Source organism: Rhamphochromis longiceps, linkage group LG6 (genome assembly GCF_057381845.1).
Source record: "Rhamphochromis longiceps isolate RC_006_pf linkage group LG6, R_longiceps_female_GT1.1, whole genome shotgun sequence".
Lineage (NCBI taxonomy): Eukaryota > Metazoa > Chordata > Actinopteri > Cichliformes > Cichlidae > Rhamphochromis > Rhamphochromis longiceps.
In genome coordinates this window covers 25,838,681-25,865,049 of record NC_140562.1, presented here as the reverse complement: position 1 = coordinate 25,865,049, position 26,369 = coordinate 25,838,681, and the positions used below count along the sequence as shown (strand labels likewise).

The window sequence follows — 26,369 nt, the reverse complement described above, 5'->3', positions numbered from 1 at the left end:
CCAGTTAGTACATCCGTGAGAATACTTTTTTTTTTTTTATACATCAGGCAGAGAGATTGAGGATGAAGACGTAGACATGTTGCCTTGCTGGGAGTTGAGGGTCCCAGACAGAGGCCTGTAGCCAGAACTGCCACTCCTGCTGCGCAGAGAGATTGGTGGCAGCCCCACATTGTCAGCTCTGACCGCCTCTTTTGCTGGTTTAGCAGCGTCGTTCGATGTTTCCTGTGCTCTTTCAGGCTGTGTGTTTAGTCCCGTGGAGGCGGTGTGGGGAGCGGGTATGGCAGGAAGAGCGGTTGAAGGATGCTTTCCAGCGGGGGAAGGCGTGCTGAGTAATGTCTGCTGTGATTTAAACGCTGGATTGATGCTCATCCTCTGTGCCAGAGCTGTGATTGGAGACAAGTGGTTGGAGGGTTTTGCAGAGGACATTAAAGCTAGTGTAAGGCGAGGTATTCGTCTCGGTTTGCTTTTCGTCCGACGCCTCTTGTGATGTGATTGGTTGACTTTTTTCTTTGTCTGTTTCTTCTTGTGGCCTTTAGGTTCATGCGTGGAGACAGTAGTGTTCTTGCTTTGCTTTGAATGGCCTTTTCGCTTACGCCCTTTATGCCCCCTCCTCTTCTTTTCCCCCTCTTTCTCTGTCTCGCCCACTTTTTCCTCCTCATCATCTCCCTCGCCTTTCTCCTCTTCATCTCCTGAAGGTGTGACTGGATCTCGTCCATTTGGCAGCTCTCCTCCCGTCTCCCTCTCAAGGCTGGAGGAGGATGAAGGTTTGCTGCTGGCTGATGCTGCTCGATTCTTCTTGCTTTTCCCCTTTTTAGCAGCTTTTGATTGTTCGGGAATCATTCCGCCCAGGAGGCCCTTTGCCGCCGCCCTTGCCAGCACATCTTGGACTGTTTCCACCTTAGTAGGATCTGCCTGAAGAAGAAAGAGCAGTTTGAAGATTTAATGTGAAGCCACAATGCATTAAAATGTAGCACAGGGGACATCTACACAATAAAAACACAATGGTGTGGAAATGAGCTACAGCCATAAGGCGAACTTGCAGAGGAGGGGGAGGAGGCTTTTACACCGCATCATGGCAGCAAATAAAGAATATCATCTGAAAGGCACCAGGATGATCACAGTCTACAACCACTTTTGTTTCCTCTCTATGCCCATGTGAGAAAACAGCTGGTTTTGGACTGAATGCTATCATCACAATGATACCCTGCTTACAACAAAAATGCTAATGTGTTTGTAATGTTTGCCAGCCCTCAAAGTAAAACTTCAGTTTTTCTTCTTTAAGTACTGAATAACCAACCTGCACTCAGAAGTTCTCTGAAATTTATCTCGGTTTATCCTATCAGATGTACGAGCATTGCCAAATTAATTACAGATTATCCCGTGTGGATAGTAGAGAAACTATTTTTAATCTGGACAGAAAACACAGGACCAATCGAAAAATCATCCAGCGTTAAAGCTTCAGGGCCATTAATCCAGTCAAATACATAAATAAAAGGTGAGGGAAGATAAGCGATAAATTCGGGGTAGATGAATTTTGTTGACAAGCCCTCGGGCTGAAAATTGTCATAGTGTAGCTTCCCACACTGCCACTCCAGACTGGCTTTAGAAGGTGTGTTAGTGCCACAGACTCATGTTACAGAGGAAATGCACAGATTAGAAGCTCAGTATAAAACAAATGGGCAACCAACTCTGAGTTCGGGGGCATCTTTATCATGTTGTAAGTTTTGTAAATTTGTCTTGCGGTCTGAAGAAGTCTGTGCTCAGTTCTTGTTACTTTGTGCAAATTAGATCGTATTTATCTCTGTGTGTATTTATACTCTGTGCAGCTTGCTAACCAAGCTTGTTGGTGTTAGTTAATAACTCTTGTCTAAAAATGATGTAATCAAAACTACTTCATGAAGTCACCTTGGCAACATTCATTTTAATGTATAACTCCCCATCACACTGAAACACAAATAACCCTGTGGAAAAGAAAGTTTGCACAGAGACTCTGCAGTACACTCCACGATTCAGTCATGTACTGAACCACCTTTAGCAGCAATAACCAAAGTAATGATTAAGTAAAGGTTTTCTCTCTCGTGCCATTGTGGGGGAATTCTAGTCCACTCTTATTTACAACGCTGCTTCAGTTCACTGAGATTTGCGGGCATTCGGTCATGCTGGTGTAGCTTTGCTGCTGTGTTTGAGGTCACTGCCCTGTTGCGTGGCCCGATTTAGGCCATCTTTTAGCTGTTGGACAGATGGTCTCACTTTTGACTCTAGAATACGTCAGTGTGCAGAGGAGCTCATGGTAAAATCCATGACTGCAAGGTGCCCAGGTCCTGTGGCTTCAAAGTAAATCCACATAAACACACACCTGAATGCTCAAAACCAGCACATTATGCAAACTTCTGCTTTTACAGAGGCGCTCACAATCACTGATGATCACTCAATCAAATGCATTTGATTATCAGCACCTGGCTGCTAAAAGGACGTGCTCAGTGTTTCACAGGACTGCAAATGAACTTTGTACGTTACAGCCTGAGTGTTATATGGATAGAAGTGAAAGGTTGTCATCGGCAGTGCAGAAACAAGAAATCCCATTAAATTTTCCCGAACCTTCGGTCTGTCTGTTTTCTGTCACAGTCTCTCTGAATCATCATTTACTTTCTCTTCTTTTATGAAAGCTGCTTAAAAATATTACAAATGCATTTTCTATTCACCCCTGAGAGTTTAATCTGTCTCTGCAGTTTTCCATTTTTCTTACTTTGACAGCATTGTACGCTTTGAGTCATTTATAAGCCTCAGAACTTTAATTGCGCTGCCAATGTGGTGGTAAAATGCAGAAGACTACAGTTTACTGGAGAGCGGTATGACTGATTGCAGCCCGTCACACGTGTTTAACAGATAAAATATTTCAGGTTTCAGGCTGATGAATCATTTTCTAATTAAAATGTCTACTTTAAGTCTCAGTGACAAGATCATTGGTCTACCACTTTGGTCCAGGCCGAAATATCTCACCTATCCGGTTGATTGATTGATCAGGAAAATGTGACCACTTCAAAAGCTTCATTGTTATTCAGCTATTAGCTCAAAGCAGCACTGATAACCACACAGAGCTTCCAGCTCGGCTCCTTGAGTCGTGTGTACACCCTTACATTTTTAAATTAAAATGCTAAATCTACAATTTGTGAGGAAATACTGGAGATACTTGAGGGGGGAATAGAGCTCAACAACCTCCCAGATGTGGAACAGGTGCAGTTTGTCCCCTCGTCTATGAGGACGGGTTCTCATTTCTTAATTTCTGTGTATCTGCACGCATCGATGAGGTATCTCTTCAGTGTAACAAAATCTGCAGCCCCAGCTCTGTGTTCATTGTAGTCGCTGTAGTGGTCGTCAATCCAATTAGACGTGATCATTAGATTTTAAATTACCGCAGCGAGCTGGACAGGACAGAGGTGTCTGCAGCAGCGTGCCCATTTGTGTTAGAAAGATACGATTTGCATTAGAAATGATTCTTTAACCAGCAGCACATTCTGCATGAGAACGTTTAAATGAAACCCTTTCCTGCACATCAATCACCTGGTCTTTATTATGTATGTGTATATATATATGTACACACACAAATATCTTACAAATATCTTATTTGTGCCTCTTGCTACACTCTGTGTGTGTGTGTGTCTGTGGGACAAATCCAGGAAGAAAGACCAATTTAAGAATGATTCCTGGTAACTTTTATGTCCTCTTTGTTCACAGAGTGCAGGATGTGCTATATTTCAACTGTTATTCTATTAACCGATCCTTCAGCCATGTCTCAAATCAGTGCTTCTCTGCTGAAGGAATTGGCTTGTTCACACTGACAAGTACCTACAAGCAGACTACACGGGTGGTGTTTGCTCTGCTTCTCACTCTCATTTGTCCTACAGCATCCAGCGTTTGAGTTTACTGTCTGCACAAACAGGTTTGTTGTGTACTTGTACATGCATGTCAATTTACGTTTCTGCCTCCATAAAGAGTCATTTTTCTTCTTGTCAAATGTCTGATTTCACTTAAAGGCACTTTCTTGTTTTTTCTTCAGCACTCAAAGGTATCAAGGAGTTTTAAACTCGTTTCATCCTTCAGCTTTCAAGATGCTACTTTATCTTTTCCATGTTTACTTCCAGATGTGAACATTTAGCATGTAGATCTGCATCACTGCAGAAGCAAATTTTTTAAAGCTTCTTTGTCTTTTGCAACATTCTTTTATGACAATAGATTTAAAGGATCAGCGTTACTAGGGACTTACTAAATATTACTTTCAACTCCTATAAATGCATTTTTATACATGAGTAAACCATTATAAACCCAACGTGATTGAATAGTTTTTGTTGTGGCTGTACGGACCTCACTGCAGCATTTTTCGAGCTGCAGGTGATCGAAGGAGCAGCAGCTCCTTCTGTTGTATTTTTCCCTCTTTTTATGAGTGCAGCAAGAGGCAAGAAAGGGGAGGGGGCAAATGAGGTGATGCAACAAGGCTTGAGGGCTTGGAGGAAAGGCTGAAAGAGCGACACAGAGAATTATCCATTCATCTTGGCTCTGGAGTACTGAAATGTTTCACTGGCTCACAGGCATTTCATCTTTAGCTTGTCTCATTTTTATGGAATATTGCTGCAGTGTTTTTACAGAGCAATGGTACACACACACACACACACACATCTACCTACTGTGTGTGCGTGCGTGCGCAGGCTCACAGAGCTGACTGACCTCCCTGCAGTCAGACAGCAAAGAAGTGCAGCCTCAGCACTACTAGAAGGTCTTGTTGCAAAGCAATTGCATGCGCGCACACGTGTAAATACTCTACACACATCACAAAATCTCAGTCCTTTAAAAGCAGCCTTGTCCTTTATTCTCTTCTTACTTTCATCTTACGCTTTCTCCTCCCATGCGTCTCACCTGTCGGGACAGTCTGGCGACGAAGCAGCCGTTGGTGACCTTCGATGGTTCGAGCCTGAAAAACTTGTGTGAGTCCGTTTCGCCTCCTGATGAGGAGTCGTCCGGGAAAATTGGACCATTCACCCTGAGGGAGCGGTACAGAACGGGAAGAAAAAGAAAGCATTTTCACACTGATTCGTCATCATCACATGCATTTAGAAGAGGATTACTGTAAGCTCAGGATGCATAGTTGTGGTCCTTGGGAACAGTGTGTGTGGCTCATGAGCCAGTGAAAGATGATCACTACACAGTTCATCAAATATGAAACCATAGGGGTGTTTTTCTTCTGTTTCAGCCATGATGCCAACTAAAACCTCCTAAGAGCTACTGACAAAGCAGGGGTCATAAAAATACCACCAAGGCTGTAAACCATAGTAAAAAATACCAACATAAATCGCAGTTCTCTGAACAGAGACTGTACGAATGCTAAATGGTTTTGATGTATTTTTCCTGTGCGGCCCTCAGTCACAAACAAATTTCCTAAATTGGCACTTGGTCGTCAGAACTCGGAGCTCCCCTGCTGTGAGTAAATGGTTGTGTAACGCGCACAAGAACTGCCCGCTTCTGGAAATTGAACCAAAGAGAAATAAATTATTTTGACAACCAAATAAAGAAAACAGGATTTGTTTAATCGGCCTCAGCTTTTCTTCAAACTTTCTAGCGCCGTGGCGAAGTTCTTGAAAAACAATGTTGCTAGCAGTTTTACTTGATATACAAGCAACAGCAGTCACATGAAACAGTACGTGGGCATCCTGCAGTTCAGTGTCAGTGCAGTAGTTTCCAGGCACAAAGGTTTCCTGTATGTAAGTGGATGGGAGTGGGTGGCTCATCAGGTGCTTCTCGTGGTGTCTCTTGTCAGATTGTCCTGTTCACAGCCTAAGGACAGTCTTGTTTATGGGCCTCGCAGCTGTTGCTGTCAGGCCATACTTCTGGTCCAAGTTCCCTTCAGGATTCAATATTTTAGGAAATGTTGAATGAGAAATCTCAGCGGACCAAGCGCTGTCTAAATCTTGCTGAAATATGGAGACGATGTGCAGATGTGACCTTCGTTCGCATTAAAATTCTCAATGCAATGCTGATTGTGAAAGCAGGGTGCTCTTTATGTCGAGTGTTTACACACACAGTCAGATTTTTGGTGGGGCAACTTTTCATCTCCACTAAAAGCTATTAAGATAAAACTACGCTCGTGCTTTTATAATGGGTTGTGAGCTCACATGTTAAGTTACATGACTGGAGTCACATGTGTGGAAGCAGAATGTACAGTTCGGCTGATATTGATCCAGGTTTTTCAGTTTTGCCTCCGTGCACCAACACAGAGGATTTTTAAATCTAACAGTAAAGATGTGACTGAAGTGCAGACTTTTAGCTTTAATTTGGAGGGTTTAACAAAAGTATTGCATTAACTGGACAAATTTAATTTTAAATGAGAAGGGCAGAGCCTATCCAAGCTACCATAGGGCGGGAGGCAGGGTGCACCCTGGACAGATCGCCAGTTTCCTGCAGTGCTAACACAGAGACAGACAACCATTCGCACCTATGGCAATCACCCAGGGCCGTGATGCTATGAGGCAACGGCGCTAACCACCGCGCCACCATGCTGCCCTGAATAAATCCTGCTACTTCTATCACAGCAGTCACAGCATCAATAAACACTAATGACCCAGTTTCACTGGCAGCCATACATGCACATGTCAATATGCTGATAATCTGATCATTATCTGGGGAAAAAAGCAGTTCCCCTCCTTTTCTATATTTCTCTTCTAGTTCATCTTGGTTTCATCTGTCCAAATAATCTGTTTTCCTAGAACTGTGTGGGCTCTTTTAGATGTTTTCTGCTGAAGTCTAATCAGGTCGTCCAGTCCTTCAGTGTAACCAGTGATTTGCACTTTGTCATAAACCGTCTGTATGGAGACATCTCTTGATTGTAGATCCTGACAAGGACTCACCTGCCTCCCTCAGTGTTCTTGAGTTGTTTGTAATTCTGTCATCATCCCACTTTGTTTGACTTCTGTGGTCTTTCAGGAATTTTTGGTGTTGCTGAGCCGGCTAAAGGAATTTCCTTGTTTTTAAGAACATACCAGGTTGTGGCCTCTGTTGATGTTTTTGCTCTCTGTGATAGATTTATTATGGCTTTTCAGCCTAATGACGGCTTCCCCCACTTGCACTGACATCTCTTTGGGCCTCATATAAAATACAAAGTTCAACACTGTCATGAAATACCAGGGGAACAGACATCACCTGGCAATGAAACTGCTCGTCCCTTGTCTAAGTACATTCGAGCCTCTGTGGACTGTGTATAAATGTGCCGGTCATTCCTAAACAGTTAATGCAAGTTGCTGAAAGTCAGTGCTTCAATCACACATTTACCATTTGATTTCAAATCCACTGTGGAGGCAAACATACAAAAACTGTGTCAAAAACCTGGCTATGTACTGATCGCTACTTCCTTCCTCCAAACTTCGCTGAAGTGCAGTGGTGTTTGCAGTGCACTGTCATCCCTTGTAAAAACAACTGAAACATCTGTGTCTTCACAGAACAGATACTGGAAACACAGAGATCAAACATGTGCCTAAAATCCTAACGCAAGTTGATAAAAGAGCTTATGTGAGCTGATTTAATAACATTTGGATTCCTTTAAGCGGACGGATGGCAGGAAATGACTTTTGTGGAGCAGCAGGCATGAAACAGACTCTGAAATCTTCTCCGCCCCGTTTACCCCGACTGCGGGATTAATCTCAGGCCCACCGGTAACAGCAGCTGATCCTTTACACTGTCATCAGCCTGCTGACAGACTCTCTCTCTCTTACACACACACTCTCTTATAGAAAGGTAAAAATAATAGGTTATTTAGAAATCCGTGCACGGGAATGGTGACCCAAACCGCCGTATCCGCTGGAATCACATGCTTTCCAAGCTTATAAAGTGAATTTATCAATGTCAGCATGCTTTATCTGATAGCTTTTGTGAGTTTTTGCTCACATGAGCCCCATGCAAGGGTTTGTCCTACCATCTGTGTTTGGACTCAGAGATAATAATCCAGCTGCAATAAGAGAAAACGAACAGTTTAGCTTTAAAAAAGCTAAAATGACATTTGGTTTCTGTGGTTATTGCACGGTGAGCTGAGCCCTAGAAAAGAAGATGGGCTGCTCGTTGCTCCCATTTCTATTTGCTGTGGAAATTAACGAATGATGCCAAAAGATAAAACGAAAAAAAAGGACCATCAAATTAAACAAAGTATCTGAGATGGTTTAAGTGCCTCCTGTTTCCTGTTACACTGCCCTGTAGGTTCCTCATTACGCTTGTGTTTGTTTAAGCCTGTGGATTAAAAAAGTACTTTATATTTATATATGACTAAAAGGATTAAATGCCTATTAAGCAGACAACTGTATAAAGATGCAGCCGAGTGTGTTTGTTGTACCTGTAGGGCAGAAGTTTGGGGTGAGTGTGTGTTTTCTCTAACACTCTCTTCACCAGCTGTTCGTTTTCCTCGGGATACACTGAGCGTGTGCAGTAGACCACAGTCTGAACCTTTGGGACTGATGAATGAAGGAAATAAATGAATTTTTTACCAACAGGAACAAAAATACATAACGTGTTTAAGTTGTAGCTCGGTTGGTGAAAAGTGTGTGTGCTTGGTATTTACTCACAGGTGAGAGCGTGTGCCAGCAGTTTCGCCTGCTGGGCGGTCAGAGAGTTTATTTTTCTCTTGGAAACAGAACCATGGGACAAATCTGGCAGCAGACCCCAGTCTGTCAGCAGAGGAGAACCTGTTTAACGTCTGCCCTTGTTTAACTCTACTTGGACATGACTGCATAATATTCAAATGTTAAACAAAACGACATATATTATGTTTACTCATTGAAACAGGAGGTTGGGGTCTCTTATATTTCCCTACCTCCATGTTCACTGTGGATAGCGGGCACCGGGTCATTGAGGGCAGAAGACGAGCACTGAGGCAGCACCATGATGACCTTTACTCGCTGGACGGTGGCATCTACGTCATCCAGACCGTAAAACGCTTGTGACAGGACACGAACGTCTACATCAGGATGTAGAGCAACATGTGAGTGATCGGATTAGTGTTGGCACTGTGCTGCCATCATATGTAATATTCAAAACTCAGGGTTAGGGTTCATGAATGTTAAAGCTTAAAGGACAAATACAGCGACATCAGCAGCAACAGGGACAGATCAGTAAATCTGAAGTGTTTGTGACTCACTTTTTAAGTCCATCTGTGTGAGCAGTTCCTGGATCTCCTCTTTGTGTGAGGGGTTGTGATCAGCGCCACACACCAGCACTCGGACCGAGCGGGCAGCAGCCACAACAGCCACGTGTGCCACGGTCATGGCCGAGAAGGCCCCCACTAGCAGGACGTCGTTTTTATCAAACAGCAGGGGGCGTAACACACTTGTTGCCACGCACACGCTCCTGTCCTACAAAGACAGACAGACAGGTGTGTCTGCTATTCACACAAGATCGGTGGACTACTTTCTCCTTAAAGAAGCTGGCCCCTCCGGACTTACGGACCGCTGTGCAGCTAATCGAATTCAAGTCATTCAACTCAAGACTTCAGACTTCACATCACAACAGGAAGTCAGCCTGGATCAAAGGCCAAAACTTGCACTTTATCGCACAGCGGTGAAATGCTTTCCACCTAGAAAAAGACTATTAGGCAGCCTTCATACAGACTGAGTGTGTTTCTTTCTGCTGATTTCGATTCCTGTAACCTTTTCCTTCTTAATTTAAGTATTTTATAGAGGAGCACGCAGCGCTCACGCTAAATGCACGTGTTGCTAATGATCTGAAAAATCTGGACCTAAAATGACCGTCAGTAGAAAAGCTGACAAAAACAGTGAGTGAGCTGGATTTCCACTGTTGCTGTTCTTTAAACTGAATATATGCAGTGATTTTTATCTCTCGCTGAATCCTTTTTCACTTTTAACTCTTACCTTCAGCTTTCACTTTAAATCTTTCAGATTTACAAGCAGATCTCTAGTCCCCTCTAAGAATGACGTCAGCTGTTGGTGATCACCATCTTGTTCTTTGAAACCAGACTTCACAGTTATGACTAGAACTGACTGAGAAACTAAGGACTCCCATCAGGCAGTAATAAATAATACCAGAAGGTTTTTCTGAGACCGTACATCCATCAAGAAAGCATTTACCCAGGTAAATCAAGTAAGGGATAGCTTTAATCTCATAGACTTTTATGCAATCTGACATACTTCTGCTTCCAGAGCAAGTTCCCGCTGCTGATCATTAGAAAGAATGCAGATTTAAAGGACATCTGCAATGGCTTCACTCCTCTTGATTTAGTCTGTATGCATTTTCCAATAAGCACCACTGCTTGAAAACATAAATCCTGGTCGAGTCACTTGAGGGGCTTTAATCTACCAGCTCTCTACTACAAACTGTCTGATTTGTGCCATCCACACCTCCCACGTCTCAGGCAGCATCTTCACCTAAACTAAAGACTTCCAGTGGTGAGAATGTGCCCAATCCCAAAGATCGCCTGCTGTGTGCTACTTTGTTCTGACCTGACTCTCCTGATGTTGTCTTGAGTTTACGTGTGAGAACACCTCATGAGTCCAGCACTCTTCCCCGCTCTTTGCTCTAGTTTGCTAAGGTTATGTTCAAGTGCTCACCCCAGAGAAAACAGGTTCTCAGTTATCCTGGTCATGGTGGCCTTAAGAGCTTGAAAGGAAGGAAACCCACCCCACAAGGGGTGAAAAAAGGCAGGGGTCATTATCACCAGAGGTTTTGGGGGAAAGCACTGTCAGACCATGCCCTACCCAATCATGTGAGCTATTTATGTCACCTGACGCGTAGTGTGAGTGGGGGTTGAGGTCTGGTAAGGGATCTCAAGACATAAATTGTAGGTGGGTGACAGCAGGTGTCCTAAGCCACCACATCTGTTCGATGATGGTCACTTATATTCCTCTTTCAAGCCATTTTGCCATCCCTGAAAGAGTGACCTTTGACCTTTAAGTGCAAGTACACTCTGGAGACTCAGCTACACATTAACGGCGAGTCAACAGCCACCTCCTAAGGGACTAATACCTGAGACTCTCCACCTTTAATTTTTAATACTGAAGAAAACTCTTGGATGAAAGGTGACATGTCTTCCGAAAAGCTCTGACGAAGTCTTCTCACCTTCTTTTTAAGCTCTTAAGACTCAAATATAGGCACACCCAGATTTCTACCTGTATGTTCAGCACACGTGTGGCGGTGAGGCTGCTGTGCTGGAGCCAAGCTTGAAGATGCTGCGAGAAGATGAGTGTGTCGGGACAGAGGGGGTCCCTGCAGAACGTGAACTCTGCGAGTTCAGTCTCGTTCTCCGCTTGACACAAACCGGCGCTTTGTAACGCTTCACACATCTCGTCAAGACTACAGGGAGAGGACAAAACATGCTGTCAGAGACACACATCACCAGGTACAGATACAGGAGACTAGATTGTAATACAGAGACACCAGTGCCCTCCGATTAGCTGCATGTCAGTATTCTGCTTTAACCACCAGTAAACTTTACCAGGCATTAAACACATGCTGCATTAAGCCAAAAAAAAAAAAATCATGCTGAAACTACCTGATCTTGAGAGTGTTGATCCATGCGCACAGTGGCAGACCTCTTGCTCGGTGCTGTTTGGTCCTGACGCTGTCGGACAGGAAGCAGGAAACACTCTGCAGATTCTGCTTCACTCTGCAGCGAGCTAGAGAGGCAGCCAGCTTGGTCTTACATCTGTAAAAACACAGCAGAGCCCATTTTCATGTTTCTTTGATTCAGTTTTGGTTATTTGGTTATGCATAAATAAACTTCTGTTGTTCGCATGTGACTTTTACACTCGCACACACACCTGTGCAGACTTTTCTCCAGGTTCCTGACTTCCTGGATGGGTTCTTGCCCTTCTATCGTTGGACGTTCACACGGAGAAAACTTTTTGTCCTGAAAGTCGAACAGCATCACCATCGCCAAAGGCAGCAAGTCGTCAGACTGAAAAACATTGCAGGGCTTTATTACTGACTGAGTCCTGAAACAATTGGACTGCTGTGCAAAAATGGGCAAAAAAAAAAAAAAACCTGGGCAAATGTTATAAAACCGTATTTTATATTTTAAAAATATATTTTAGAATGAGTAAACTGAGAAAATGTGCTATTTTAAGAAAAATATCAGCACATTTTGAATTACTGGCAGCAATGCATCTCAAAAAAATTGGACAGGGCCTTGTTCACCACTGTGTAACATCCTGCCCTCTTTTAAAAACATTCTGGGCTATTTATTTCTCTTGTTTTAGCCCTTTGACTCAAAATGTTGTAGCTTGAGGGGAAGCTCAGCTCTCTACTGAGAGGTCTGAGCCTCCCTTTAATCCAAACGCTGTGTCACACTGAGTCAAAACGGTGACGTTTCAAACCAGAAAACCAAACAAAGGAGTTAGAAGGCAGTGAAATGTTCACAAAAGCTGAAGTTAAGGGTTCCCTTCATTCTTCAAAACAGGAATATATGATCACCAAAGAGTAAAGTAAAAATGATGAGCACGTCTGTCTGCACTCTTCCTTATGGCTGTGTACATGCACTCTTTTTGTCAGGTTGTGCGTGTGTGTGTGTGTGTGTGTTTGTGTGTGTGTGTGTGTGTGTGTGCGGGAGGCAGAATATGTATGTTGCAGTAAGGATGTGTGTTGAATTATAAAGAGCTGTGTGGTGGTTTTATAGTCGCACTCGCAGACTAACGGCCTCAGCCCATTCTCTGCGTTTCCCTCGACTTATCATTCCCACACAGAGCCACGCACGAGCGGAGCGAGTCTCTTATCCATGTATGTGTCATAGCGCAGTGTTTCACAGCATAATTTACGGTTCCCAGTCAGAGAGAGTGTGTCTGCCTCTCCCTTGTGTGTATCACTTGCCACCTATAACCAGCCAGACCATGTACACGTCTGAATACAAATGGCCTTTAACTGCGTCCCTGCCTCCCTCGCTATCATTCCGCAATATTCGGATGAATCGCGCTCATACGGCCACAAACACTTCATTTGAAGACAGATAACTCCCAGACTGTTTCACACACTCAGTGTGTGAGCGTATTTCTTTTTTTCTTTTTAAAAAAAAAACATTGGATTTGAGTCTGTAAACACCCAAATGTCAAATCTGGTGGGACTCACAATATGCTGCGAAGTATGGAAGCAGCTGTCGGAGATGATGTCCTCAAGTAAATCTTGATCTAGGAGGAAAACAAAGTTGTTAATGAACAAAGGGAAAAAACATCGGCTGAATTTTAATGAATTAAGAGAAATTTGAATCGTAGTGTCCATCAAAGCGGAGGATAATCATACTTTGTCACTTGTTTAGTCATATAGACAGTTTGGCTCTATTTGCTGATATCTTGAAGCTCTGTCTTCAGCTGAACCAAGGTCATGTGTCTTTTTGATATGCTAACAGCAACTGTGTTTTGGTTATTATTCTAGTTAATACACAATCATTTCTGATTCAGAGTCAGAACTACAGATGCCAGAGCCTGCAAAGTCGCTGCCAGTCAATGTTGGACGCTGGGATATTTCCCTGTGCCCTGACGGTGAATTTGAGCTGCATTAGTAGAGCGCAGGAATGAGTAGAAGGACCTCTAAAAAGACTCAGTATGAGTCATTCAATCTCTACTTGCTACTTTACACATAAAGTTAAAAAAAACTTTTGGTATAATGAATTTGGGAATAAAAAGTTCCAGGAGGGAGAGAGCAAGAGGGGGGAAGAATGAAGAAGAAATGCTAAAGTGCCCATCAGAGTTAATTAAAAATGAAAAGAGCTAAACAAAAATCCTTGAGCTTACTGCGTATCTCTGTTTAAAACAGGCAGGCTATTTGTTTTGTAAGTCACTGGGTCCCTTTATAAATTAGTATGTGCATTGATTAGTGTATTCCTAGAGGGTTTTTGAGGGTTCACCTGCAGCCAGAACCTTTAAAACTCAGGTTCAGAGGCTCTTTGTCCCAAAGCTTTGCATTTTTAATCCAAATAACTTTCAGACCAACATGAATTTGAGCCTGAGGGGAGTAATAACACATATAATAACATGTATAATAACCTAAAAACTGTTCAGTTATTCCTTTTGTACACTTATGGATGCAGACAACTGTCTACACACGTATTCACTTTTATTTTGGACACAATTTTGTTGCTAAACATGGAAAAACAGTTTACTGAAAACACTTTAATCACATGTGGAGCCACCCCTCACTTCTTTTAATTTTGCTTCCAAGAAGCCAGCACTGCACTGATTTTAACTTGTGTCTCAAGGCACTTTGTTTCTAGCAGAATGCTGCAATAACAGGAATCATTCCCATATATCCAGTTGAAGTAATATTTAAAAACAGAACGATAACAGCCTCTGTTATTGTTTGTGGTTGCATTTCAACCAGTGGTGATGGAGATGTTAGAACATCTGATTGGTGCAGCTTCATTTCATTAATAATATAGTTATTATTGAAATATACATATAGATATATATATAAAACACTTGAAACTAATTTTCTAAAAAAAGAAATGCTGTTCACTCCCCCGACCACATTGCAAAGCTATGACATCACAGCAATGTGATTGGTCAGCTGCAACATTGCTACATACGATGATGCAGGAACAACAACAACAATACAGGGATAACAGACGCAGCAGAAATTATGATATGGAGGCAGTATTAAATAACACATAGTGTCAGTTTAAGTGGCCTGGGATGGAGTCAAATAACCAGCCTGAATTATCTTGTCAGTCTGTCCCTGCTGCCAAGAAATTACTCAGAGTAACGAGAAAATTATTTCTGGAAACGAGTGTTCCTGTTCAGCAGAAAACACAATAGTGCTAAAGTATCATGAGGTTATGGCAAATGGAACTCAATGAGAGCTCAACAGAAAGGTTCCGGTGGTAAAACGAAGGAAAAAACCTGTTTATGAGCCATAATTTTGTGAGCATCCAAAGTAGACTTACTGCGAGCTCCTGTGGAAACCACAAGCCTGTGTTTGCATTTTATTTGCGCTTTCACATGAAAGAAGTACTGAACTGAAACAGTGACATTTGTGATTGCTGTTACCATGGAAATGTGTAAGTCTGTGTACACTTCAGTGCACACAAACAACAAAAGCTATTAAACAACACAAAAAGGATTAAATCTGACAAGGCTGGAATTCATTTCCTGTGAAATCTGGCATAGTTTTGCTTATAGGTTGGGTAGTTATGTAGACAATTATGCAGACAGTAATTATGTAGACATGTCTTGTAACCTCATTTTATTTTTTGATCTAAATTATCTCTTTCACTGCCATGAGTCATAACTGGTTGGTTCAAGGCTTAAAAGTCTTTCTATAAGGACTTTAGACATTGTCAGTGGAGTAAATGCTTATTCCAGAAAATCACTTTTGGAACTGGAGCCATTAAAACAGTGTTCAGTCACTGTTGAGCTCTGTCAGCAAGACGGTACCAGGTGGTTAAAAAAATGAATGCAGAAAGTTTAGTGTTCAGCTGTTGTCGTGCCTCTGATAAGCTGACAAATGTAAGTCCAAATTCACCTCTTTTAATTCTAATTTTGTCTCTACCTCCTCCTGAGAGAATATCTGCCTCATTAGCTGCCAAATGCTCTGTTATGGTTACCAGCTCTGTGTGGCAACAACCAGGCCAATACCCAAATTTAGAGTGAGTATGTTGCATGTTGGTGTGTGTGTGTGTGTGTGTGTGTGTGTGTGTGTGTGTGTGTGTGTGTGTGCCATCTGGAACTGGTTTCTGTAGGATTTCAGTATTCATTTTTTTTTATATTGAAAAACCTTTTTTTTTTTAAATATTATATTCCATTCATAGATATTCATGCAATTTTCATGACAAAGAATTCTATCCAGTGAATGAAAAATGCAACATGCAGCAACACTTCAAAAGCAGCTCGCCAACCCTATCTGTTTGCCCCTTCCCTTCCTTTACTCGTGTTGCTGGGCAAGAACTGAAGGGGGGTGTTTGCTATGCTCTGTAGCGGTCCAGAGACCTGTGCAAGTTCACTATGCAATACACACTAAAACAGGAATTCCCTTTACATGCAGATACATATGAATGTCATAAATGTGTTTCAGTCGAGGCTGCTGTAGTCATGATATTGCCAGTGGTACAGAGATGACAACAGATGTGACTGATAAAGTCTGGAAGAAAAGGGGGATCTAGGAGTGGAGGTGGGGTGTAAAGTGGCTTGCAGATGTGCACCAATAGTGGGAAGGCTAAAGTAGCCTAAATGCTACACAGTATAGGAGATTTATCATTTAGATGCGGATGTCTACCCAGAATCATTCTATAACCAAACAAGTTGCCAGTCAAATGTAACCATGTTTTACCCATAAGAAACAAGCCTTTTAAGGTTAGCTGGTTCTGTCATAGTGACACTGACACACCTCGTGACTGGAAATGGTGACATGGGAACAGATTCACATAGTATCAAACGACTGCACCATGTTGGTCTCTAGATATATCACGAGTTAAAGTGAAGGATGAACCTATATAAGGAACTTTACAGAACATTTAAATAGGTAGTGACACTTAGTCACTATGCTGTCTTATGTTCAAAATCAGGATGATTATTTCTTGTTTTGTCATAGAGAATCAATGATGCGTGTTTTACAAACTGTTTATTGCAAAAATAGAAAATGCTGCGCTTTAGTATTCAGAAGAAATTCTGTTTACCTACATTGTAGGTGGCTGTGGACAACCAAAAAGAAAAGACAGGTATCTGGAAAAACTTGCTGCCACCTAAATGGTCAAATAATGTATGTAAAACGTTGTGTTTTTCACTATATGCGCACTTGTGGCTTTTTAAAGTGAATTTATATGTGTGTGCGTGTGTGTCTGCCCATGACATGCACTCTCTTATCACCTCCCAAACAGACATCTACTGCACTTCCACTCAAGCAATTTGCAGTCACGTGGAGAAATGAAATGTATGACTATATATTATTTAATCTGCTGCCTGCAGTTGAAGATGCTATTCAGAAAGTGAATATTGGAGCTGACATATGCTGCTCTCCTCTGTTATTCATTATAGAAATAAGGCTACCTTATCCCTAGGAGTTGGGTAAAGTCCTCAGAGGTGGCAGTAGAGGGGATCAAATTAATTTCCCCCTGACTTTATGTTTAACCACCAGTGGGCTCCCTCCATGCTGGATATACAGTACAGTTCATCTGCATTCATAAAACTAAATATGGTTAAAGTATGGTGTGCTATTCTAAATCGTTCACTGTAGAAGTTCACTGTAATCTTACATTTAAGTGTGTTAAAGGCAAGCTGGAACACATGCTTCTCCATGGTTTTGTCCCCGCTCTTGAGCAGCGATGTTTCCGTCTTTTTTCCATAATGTAGACGCTGATGTTGGCTGGCTGGCTTGTCTCTACACAGCTGCTGGAAAATATCTGCAGCCTGTAGGTAAACCTGATCAGATAGATGATAGGCTGAGGAAAAACAAAGGCGGCACGAGAGAGGTGGAGGGAGGAAGTTGGAGAGACGATACAAGAACGGTGCTGATTATCTGAATAGAGAGAAAAGTGTCGGGTTTGTTAGATATTGTTAGTTTCTGTTGGCAGCTGTTTTTTAAAAGCAGGTATTAATAATAACATTAAAGATTTCCTTTGCTCTGTATTCAAACATGTAAAAATGTAACTTTACAAAGTTGCATCTGCTTTCGTGTTCTTTTTCAGGGAGAAGAGGCTTTCTCCTTGCAACTCTTCAAAACAAGCCTTACTTGTTCAGGCGTTTTCTTATTGTACTGTTATCAACACTGATGTTTAACATGCTAACTGTGGCCTTTAGAGCCTGAGATGTTGCTTTGGGGGTCTTTTGGAGCTTCTCTGTGCTTTGCCCGGTCTGACCTTGGGTGAATTTGCTGGGATGTCCAGTCCTGGGAAGACTGGTGACTGTCTTGAATGTTTTCCACTTGTGAATAATCTCACTGTACAATGTTGGGTTTCCCAGACTGATGGCAGGAACAATTGCTTCTTTAAAATCATTGCAAATGTTTTTTCTCCTTGGCATGTGTTAATACTGACCTGCAAACTGCCAAAACCTCTGTTTTTATATAGGCGCTGTCACTCACTGATGACCAGTCAGTTAATTGAGTATTTAATTAGCAGCATTTTCCTGCCACTTACCCTCTAAATTACCATGAAAGCAAAAATGCTGTATGCTTAATTTTTCACAAGATGAAAGTTCTGCAAAAATTGTAGTTTTCTCTTGCAACTTGCAGTTTGGTAAATACAATATGAGATAAGTAGTGCAAGTTTTAAGACTGGATATCACCTGTAGACTGAGAAGATGAATGCAGTCGAGGGAGCAGGGAGCAGAAAGGCTCCTTGCTGATCACCTTCTCCGTCCCAGAGCTCGTATTCACATCCTCGCCGGAGCCCACTGTAACACAAAGACTATGTATGTGTGCTCATGTTACACAAATACACAACCAGCAGCACTGTAAACACCTTACCTTTGCCTGTCATGATCAGAGAAAAAACAAACACTTGTCAAGAGGTTCTGTAAGCAATTTCCAGTCTATCTGACAACATTTGTCTTTTCTTGTTTGGCACTCCTGCCAGCATCTGCTGTTCCAGCGAGCATATAAACACACACAAACACTGTGTGTTTACAGAGCTGAACCCGAGCTCTGCAAATGTAAATAAGACGCACAGCATCGGTCATAGCTGACATGTGATCCACCTCCCACTTTCCTGTGAATGTGAGACAGAGCGGCCGCAGGCCCCTGTGCGTAATTGGGCTCCTCCTGGTGCAATTAGGCGGCCTTTCGGATACGTCGGCATGAATAAATAATGGACCGCTGCCTGACCCTGCACAAAGGTCCACCTCTGACTGACCCTCTAAAAGCATCTGTGTGCAGCTGCTTCACCAACACACATGCACTCAGTTGTGTTTCCATCGCTTCAGGGGACATTACATTGACCTCCATCTATTTTCCTGCAGAGTTATTCTAACTTTAACAACTACTTGAATGACCTCTAACCTTTACTCTGACCTTAAACCTAGATTCTTCTGTCTAAAATGTAATGAAATGATAGAAAAGAGGCACACATGAGCTAACCCAATAGTTTTAATCAGTGTTTAGTGTTGGGTGACATCACTTTCTTTGAGACTTAACATCCAAAAGTTCAGGGACCACTTGGCTCTAATTAAACTGGATTAATAGAGAGAAACACAGACACAGTGTAATCGGCTTTTACGGCACTCATGAATGTTTAAACACAGAGCCGGAATTGACCAGAAACGTGTCCAATAAGGCCATGTCAGTGCAAATGGAATAAATTAATGAATATCAAACAGCAGTGATTTAATGAGTGTCAAGCAGTTTCCTGCAGAAGAAAAACCCTAAGTCCACTTAAGAAGAGCAGCACTGGAAGAAAAGGCTACAGCGGCTTAGTGTAATCTGCATACAGGATGATGGGCTGTTTAAAATTGCATAGCAGGTCTTACCGTTGTCATTCAGGACTCTCCTCATGGGAACAACGCTCATCTTCTGAGCGAGTATCCTGGATCTGCCTGTGTGCTCTTTACTCTTCCCCGGCTATTATATGCTGTCCCAGTGAATTGGAGAACTTCACTCCTCTCATCACCTCTTTGTCATCCACGGCTTCCCTCTGGAGAGAGTTTGAAATGCCATGGCAACAATATGATAATGAAGGAGGCCTGACCCCCCTCTGAGATAGCTATACAGTATAATACATAACATACTTTGTATAACATACAAAACATAAAATACTTTATCATCCTGGATTTTCACTGTTACATTAGTCACACATTTATTAAATCATGTTAAATATATTTTAAAAAATGATCAAAGTGAACCACAGACCACAAAGCTGAGTGTCTGTGTTTGCTGGCAAATATGAGAAACTATCTTGGATACCATTACACACAGGAATGTGTCCAGGGCAGCTGGACACTTCCTTCATACTGTACTACCTGTTAATAAGTGACAGCGTTGGGGGGGGGGGCTTCACAGGTATCTGATGTCACTGCCCCCTACTGAGCACAGAAGTGCAGTGCAGCATAAGGCAAAGCTGGGGAAGCTGTTTGTGACTTACAACATACTAGTACAATATTTTTTCATTTGGTAATAAAACAGGATGTGATGCTAATGCCATAGACTGTATATAAAGGATGGACATAATCCTTGGATATATTTTCATGCACATTAATAGACACTTGGAATTCCCTCTGATTGGTATTATTGAGCCTGTGGCTAAGCTTCCTTGGGAAAGATGCTGAACCCCGAGTTGCCCCTGATGCACCCATCAGTGTGTGTCTGTGAATTTTATATGCTTAGGCATAGAAAAAGTATTTGAGTGAATAGGTGACTGAGGCTTGTAGTAAGAAAACACCTTTAAGTCTCAAGTTAAGTAAAAAAAAAAAAAGAAGTATATTCCATTTACCTTTTGATTTGCAAGCTGTAACGTTTTACTAGGTTTCATGGTTGAAGCTCACATAGGTGCTTGAAGGCAGCTTAGAGATGCTTTAAACAGGATGCAAAAGGGCGCCGGGCTGCAGTCTGTGGGGCTGAAAAATTGAAGCTAAATGCAGAAGTGCTAAAAACGCCAGTTTCTCTAATGGCTCTTTAGGGCTGGGCTCAGAACTGAGTAAATCCCCACAGACTCACCTGTTAAATGTCCAACCTCACAGCATTAAAAAGCATGTTAACATGTGGCTGCTTTGACTGACAGGTATGTGCTGCTGTTAAAGCATTTTTAATAGACTTAGAGCTTTTTATTGTCATTGTGCAGTTTCTTGCACAGCAAAATTGGGTATCAGAATTGAAATCGGGTAATAGAATCATCTGACAAATATTACAGCTTGCTGTGTATTACAGACCATCGGAGAACTTCATTTTTTGATTGGTGATATTTTATTATTTAATTAGCTGAAATGTGTGTCTGTGTTGCACTTCATCAGTCTCCACTCTCTAGGTCAGATATGTTCATCTGAGGCTCCATAACCCAACATATTCATTAATTTATTCCATGTCTAAAACACATTGCAGGGGTTGATGTCACAGCATAGTGACAATGTCCACCTGCGTTTGCAGTCAGTGTTGGGTTCCTGTGTCATTCAGTGCACGTATAGCCTGCCGAGTATATCTGTGTTGTACGGACGTGCTTGCTTTCTGAACTTCAAGGTTAGCAAAAGCAGAGATAAGATGTATAAGCACGTCTTATCTTCACAGATTTACGAAGAATGTATTTAAACAATCGGGATTGTAAATTCAACACTAGGTCAGACTTTTGCAGGTTCATTTAAGTACACGAACGTGTCATTTCCAACAGTGCTGAATTTGAGTGATTTGTTAATAAGGAACTCAGCAGTATGCAGACCCCGCAGAGAGCAGGCTAATGAGCTTTTGTTCCAATATTTCAGAGCGAAAAGAGAACATATAAGGATGCTATTTTAAACTTGTTAAGTCCTGGAAGCAGAAACGTTCTTTAGCTTCCCCTTTCATAACTGTTTTTTTGCTTTTTTTGTTCACTCATCTGCCTGGCTAAACGTGTTAGGGGCGTGGCCATGTTAATTGACCCGAGCCGACTGCTAGGCTAATCCAGTGGAAGCACCCTATGCCTGCTGTCGGAGACTCTTTATAATGGATTATTTAATTAGTGCCATGAATTTCTGTGAGGTATGGACCATCTGAGAAGTTTCTACTTCAGCTGTCGTGAGTGAAATTATAGTTTTGTTTGTTTTTGTTTTTTGTGTTTGCTTAGCATCAACTAGCCGATATGTGTCTTTGCATTTTATGACTGCAGTGCAGCTCAATAATGTTAGCTGATGGTAAGCTCCAAAATGCCAATGTCAACCACCTGGTGACCTCACAGTCGATACCTTTGCATACAGTTGTGGTCATAAGTTTGCATACACTCATTATGGATATGAATGTCCTCGTAATTTTGGGTTTTTAATGATTTCTTTGGTTTGGTATTTTTGCAGAGTGACATGATTATACAGCATGCATCTGTTGGATGGACAGCATCAGGGTTGGATTTACTGGATTTTTTTCTAATCTACACAGGTTCAAAATTGTAAATACAAGCTGAAATATATGCATGCATACCCTATTAATATTTGTTTAAATATCTCTTAGCTAGATGCACCTCAACCAGATGCTTTTGGTAGCCATCAGCAAGCTTCTGCTATAGTTCTGGCTAGATATTTCACCAGTCTTCATGGCAGAATTGGTAAAGTTTATCTAAATTTGTTGGTTTCCTGGCATGGACCCAGCTTTTAAGCATAGTTCAAGTTTTCAGTAGGGTTTGGGAACATCATTCCAGAGACTTCATGTTAGCCTGTTTTACCCATTCCAAGATCGTTTTCTTAAAAGTGTTTCTCATCTTTGACCTGATGTAACACCCAACTGTGTTCAAGACCACTGAGAGCTAAACAGCCCCAGAGCATGAGGCTACCACCACCATGCGTGACCACCAATACAATGTTCTTAGGTTTGAAAACCTCATCTTTACTCCTTCAAACATACATCTTGTCATGGTGGTCAGATAGCTCTATCTTTGTCTCGTCTATCCATAAATCCTTTCTCCAGAAGGCATTTGGCTTGTTTATGTAGACAGCTGCAGATTTCAGTGGAACTTGAAGTTGTTGATTTTGGAGCAGAGGCTTCTTTCTCTGTCAATTTCATCTCAAAGAAACAATTAAAAGCCCAAAGCCCATAAATCAATTAATTAAAACGTAAATCTCAGGCCATTAACTCATCAGGGAAGTGTTTACTAAAGTTACAGATTAAGGAAGCTATGGGTTGTTTTCACATTGGCTTCTATACAATCAGACTTCAGAGGTGTCACTCCTATTGAAAAAAAAAGCAGGTTTGTGGAACTTCACAGAGTTTAAATGAAACTGACTTCTACCATGTTCCTCATTTTCTTTCCCTCACAAAGTATTTTACATCAGCCAAGTGTTGCATGAGGAAACACGCTCTTATTGAAATAACCTTTACTCCTGCCATGTGTTATTATAAAATCCTCGTCCCCAAGTCATCAAGCACATGTCAGCAGGTAAGGCTTTTCTTTTTATAATTTTTAATTGATGGATTATGCAAAAACAACCAAGAAACGCACAAAACCAAACAGACACGGTGCTTTAAATGGTGAGTCACGTATTGAGAATGAGTATTCAAAGGGCCTGACAGGTTTCACTCAGTCTCAGTGTCTTGGAGATTTCACTAAACCCTTCACACCTCAGCATGTCTTTTCATGCTGGGAGGCTAGGAAGTCTAGTTATGCCACATGTTCTTTGTTCTGTAATTCATCACAAGCACAGTGTTGTCAGCCATAAAGGTCAAACAGGTATATTTACCACACTAAAGCTATTTACAAGCACAGCGAGTTTACTATATAAGTAAAACTGCCATGGCTGCAAAATATGCTGCGTGTTAAAGCACAAAAACCTACGCCCCGTGTACTTACTGGCCCTTCTTTTTTTTTTTTTCCATACATCCATTGCTACACCTGCGTAAATACATTGGAGGGTTACCTAGGCAACTGCAACGTGGAGTGTCCAGTAGTAACCACGCTGTAGTCTCATCAGTGTTCATTTCAGTCACCTCTAAGGTGAGAAAAGTTTATCCCGCTCACTTCACCCACTTTTGTTTTGCCCTGTAGTCCCTTGCAGTCACAATGTGTCATTGACTTTTCATGGTCTATGATTGCCATCGATGTCAGATATTGTGATGTCATCATATTGCCTGGCAACCACCTAGCAACAGGCTTAAATTACCTGTTTTTTTTTTCCCTTTTATGGCTCCGCAGCACCTAATACAAGGATCACATCATTTTAATCGTGATGGCAAAATCTTATTTAGATTACCAAGAGTTGAATTCGATATATTGTGTCATCATGTTGCCTAATAACCACCTAGCAAGTGACCGAAATGCTCCCCTTTCCTTTGAATATATAGCTATGCATCTACAACAACTTTAAAAAGGATTGTGTGTCTGTGATTTCATGGCGAACAGCACCAGCAGACCAAAGAAACCAAATACTGAAGGGCTTGTACTAGTGTTAGCTAAAATAACACTGGACTCGGGTTTTTTTTCACACAATTAATGTAAATTTTCAGCTGAATCAAAGATGTACTTTAAATTAAACAAGAGAATCCAAAGATTAGCATAAAAATCAGTAGAGATTCTTCTTCTCTGCCTTCCTCCTTCAGCTGCTCGCTTTAAGGGTGACCACAGTGAATTACGTGCCTCCACCCTATCCATAGCATTGTCTTCTGACGATGAATTTTATTTTTACTCTTGCAGTTTGCATTCTAAATGTTTAAATGACACCTTATTATAAGCAAGTTGCTAACAGTCATAAAAAGTCATTTATCTCGCCATGATTGTAATATTTGTGTCAGACCAACAGAGGGAGACATTTTCTTGGATTATTGAGCCACGGTGCACAATTACTGCTGGAGTGAGTGATTTATTTCAAAGCCACTTTTTGGCTTCTGGCCCTTAACAAGTTATGAATCAAAGTCATATTTTTTATTTTCAAAAAATAAATCGGGCTAGTCAGCCCCGATGCAAGCAGAGATAAACCAAGATGACACATGATAAATCATTGAGGCTAACCTTGTAAGCCGGAGAAGATGCTGGAAAAAAGCAGGGGTGGGATTTATCAGTGTGTGGAAAAACCACAGTGAGCTTTGTGGGGCCAAATGAGCCTCACTTCTCTGCGGGTGAGAGTACAGCTGGAGGGATAATCCCATCCAACACGCGTCATCGATGTCACCTCACAACAGGGCTCTAGTTACATTGTATGTTTTGTGTGTGCGTGCGCGCGAGGATGTTTGTGTGTGTATTAAATTCAATAATCGGCCCAGTTGGAGACGGCGGGTTGTGCGGCCATAAGCCGACCTGGAATTTTCTCAATAAAGGTCTAATCTTTACAGGAAGCTGTACAGTGCCGGAGGAGTTTCTTTCCCCCATGGTTGTTGTTTTTTTCCCCTTTTTAATCAACGTAACCGCACGCTCACCGGTGTTATTCACTCAGATCTAGCATTCACGCTCTTTTGTGTGGTTGAATTCAGTGACCTTGAGTTGATCTACAGCGAGCGACAGCCTTGTATGTTTCTCTCTCTATGGCCCATTTTTGTGGACATATAAACATTACTCACATATTATTTTGGAATCTCTTGTTTTGGGACTGTGGGCATGAATACACAAGCAGTCACTCCTTGGAGAGTGCTTTCTATAGGATATGAGCTTTGTCTGAAAGGTGAAGGCTGCGGTTTAACCCCTGATTCATGGCCTTGTTGAATCAGACCAGTCTCTAAATATAGCTACGTTTTTCTTAAACAAGTGGTTTGGCATTTTTAGATGCTGAGATTTACGAGAAGACAAGTGGTGCTTTTTATCTAAGCGTTCGTTTTGGAGCTCCAGGCAGGTGGTGGACAACGGGAGATAAACAGCTGGCCTGGTTCTAACGTCACTTGAACGTCTCAAATTTTTGTTTAAATATTTTCTATTTTTTAGCAAGAAATGTCCTTACCACATTACGTGGGACTATTATTTGCTGAAGGATGACTTCCGCAACGTGTGTCCTCACTGTGAGGTTGCAACCAGGCAGGTGGCTCCTGGTTATCATGAAAAACAAGTCTGACATCTCATTGTTAAACATTTTGACACGTTTTATGGCAAATACTTTATCTGTGGTCTTTAGAGGGGGAGGAAGGCACAATGTATTTCATTTACACATATCCAGGATTCCTGTGTTCTCCTGTACAAGGCTGTCTACATACTTTTGGCTACACAGTGTATTCATTGTGTATATGAGAGTGTGTGTGTGTGTGAGAGAGAATTTCAGTGGTGCTAATTAGGCTGGGCTTGATCTCTGTCACTCATCAAGACACAATTAGAAACTGTTAGCGCTACACACTCACACGCAATGCTTATCATTTTCCTAGAGACCCGCCACACTGCTCTGCTGTTAAACAAGTTTAACTCACATGTGCACACACATGCCTCGTCATGTTGTAGCGCAACCGGCAAAGCTCGTGAACATAGGCAACTTTGTGCCGAGGAGCCAACAACAGCGAGTTCCTAGATATGTCAGAGCACCTGCCGGGTGAGAAGACGACACAGGGCTGTGTAATCAGTTAAATAGCTGTAATTGTTTCCTGACAAAATCAAAGACTTCTCGTAAGTCTCGTGGCATTAGTCGAGCGGGAATGACCAAGGAATTCAAATGAAACTTCCTTTTAAGCCGGTAGGGCCGGCTGTGGCAGATTCCATCCTGATAGAAGACGGCTGTGTCTTCTATTTATTTAGAGATCGTGTTCAAGACAATTTAATGCTGTCATAGCTCAGTTTAAAGGTGAGTCAGCTCAGGGCTGAAGAATGCCCTCGTCTGTCATGAAACCCCAGCAGA

At 41.9% G+C, this 26,369-nt stretch overlaps 1 protein-coding gene across 1 annotated transcript; it reads right to left on the bottom strand.

Annotated features, from left to right (window-relative positions):
* Nucleotides 1-11: 11 nt before the first annotated feature.
* On the bottom strand, nt 12-19,570 carry LOC146668086 (protein NSUN7-like). Its single transcript, XM_085409906.1, has 13 exons — nt 19,428-19,570; nt 18,249-18,356; nt 17,219-17,404; nt 13,105-13,163; nt 11,805-11,941; nt 11,537-11,689; nt 11,154-11,337; nt 9,170-9,383; nt 8,846-8,989; nt 8,598-8,699; nt 8,369-8,486; nt 4,912-5,035; nt 12-912 (listed from the first exon to the last, which is right to left on the bottom strand). The coding sequence occupies exons 1-13, from the start codon at nt 19,465-19,467 to the stop codon at nt 37-39; spliced, it is 2,445 nt and encodes an 814-aa protein (XP_085266032.1). The 5' UTR covers nt 19,468-19,570; the 3' UTR covers nt 12-36.
* Between the last annotated feature and the right edge of the window lie 6,799 nt (nt 19,571-26,369).

Bases quoted from the DNA above. Each gene is read 5' to 3' on its own strand.
- LOC146668086 (XM_085409906.1), bottom strand. From the start codon at position 19,467: ATGAGCGTTGTTCCCATGAGGAGAGTCCTGAATGACAACG. The intron at 11,338-11,536 runs GTAGTTTCAGCA...CTCTCCCTGTAG, and splicing joins ATCAACACTCTCAAGATCAG to TCTTGACGAGATGTGTGAAG. The intron at 9,384-11,153 runs GTAGAAATCTGG...CTGTCTTTGTAG, and splicing joins CACGTGTGCTGAACATACAG to GACAGGAGCGTGTGCGTGGC.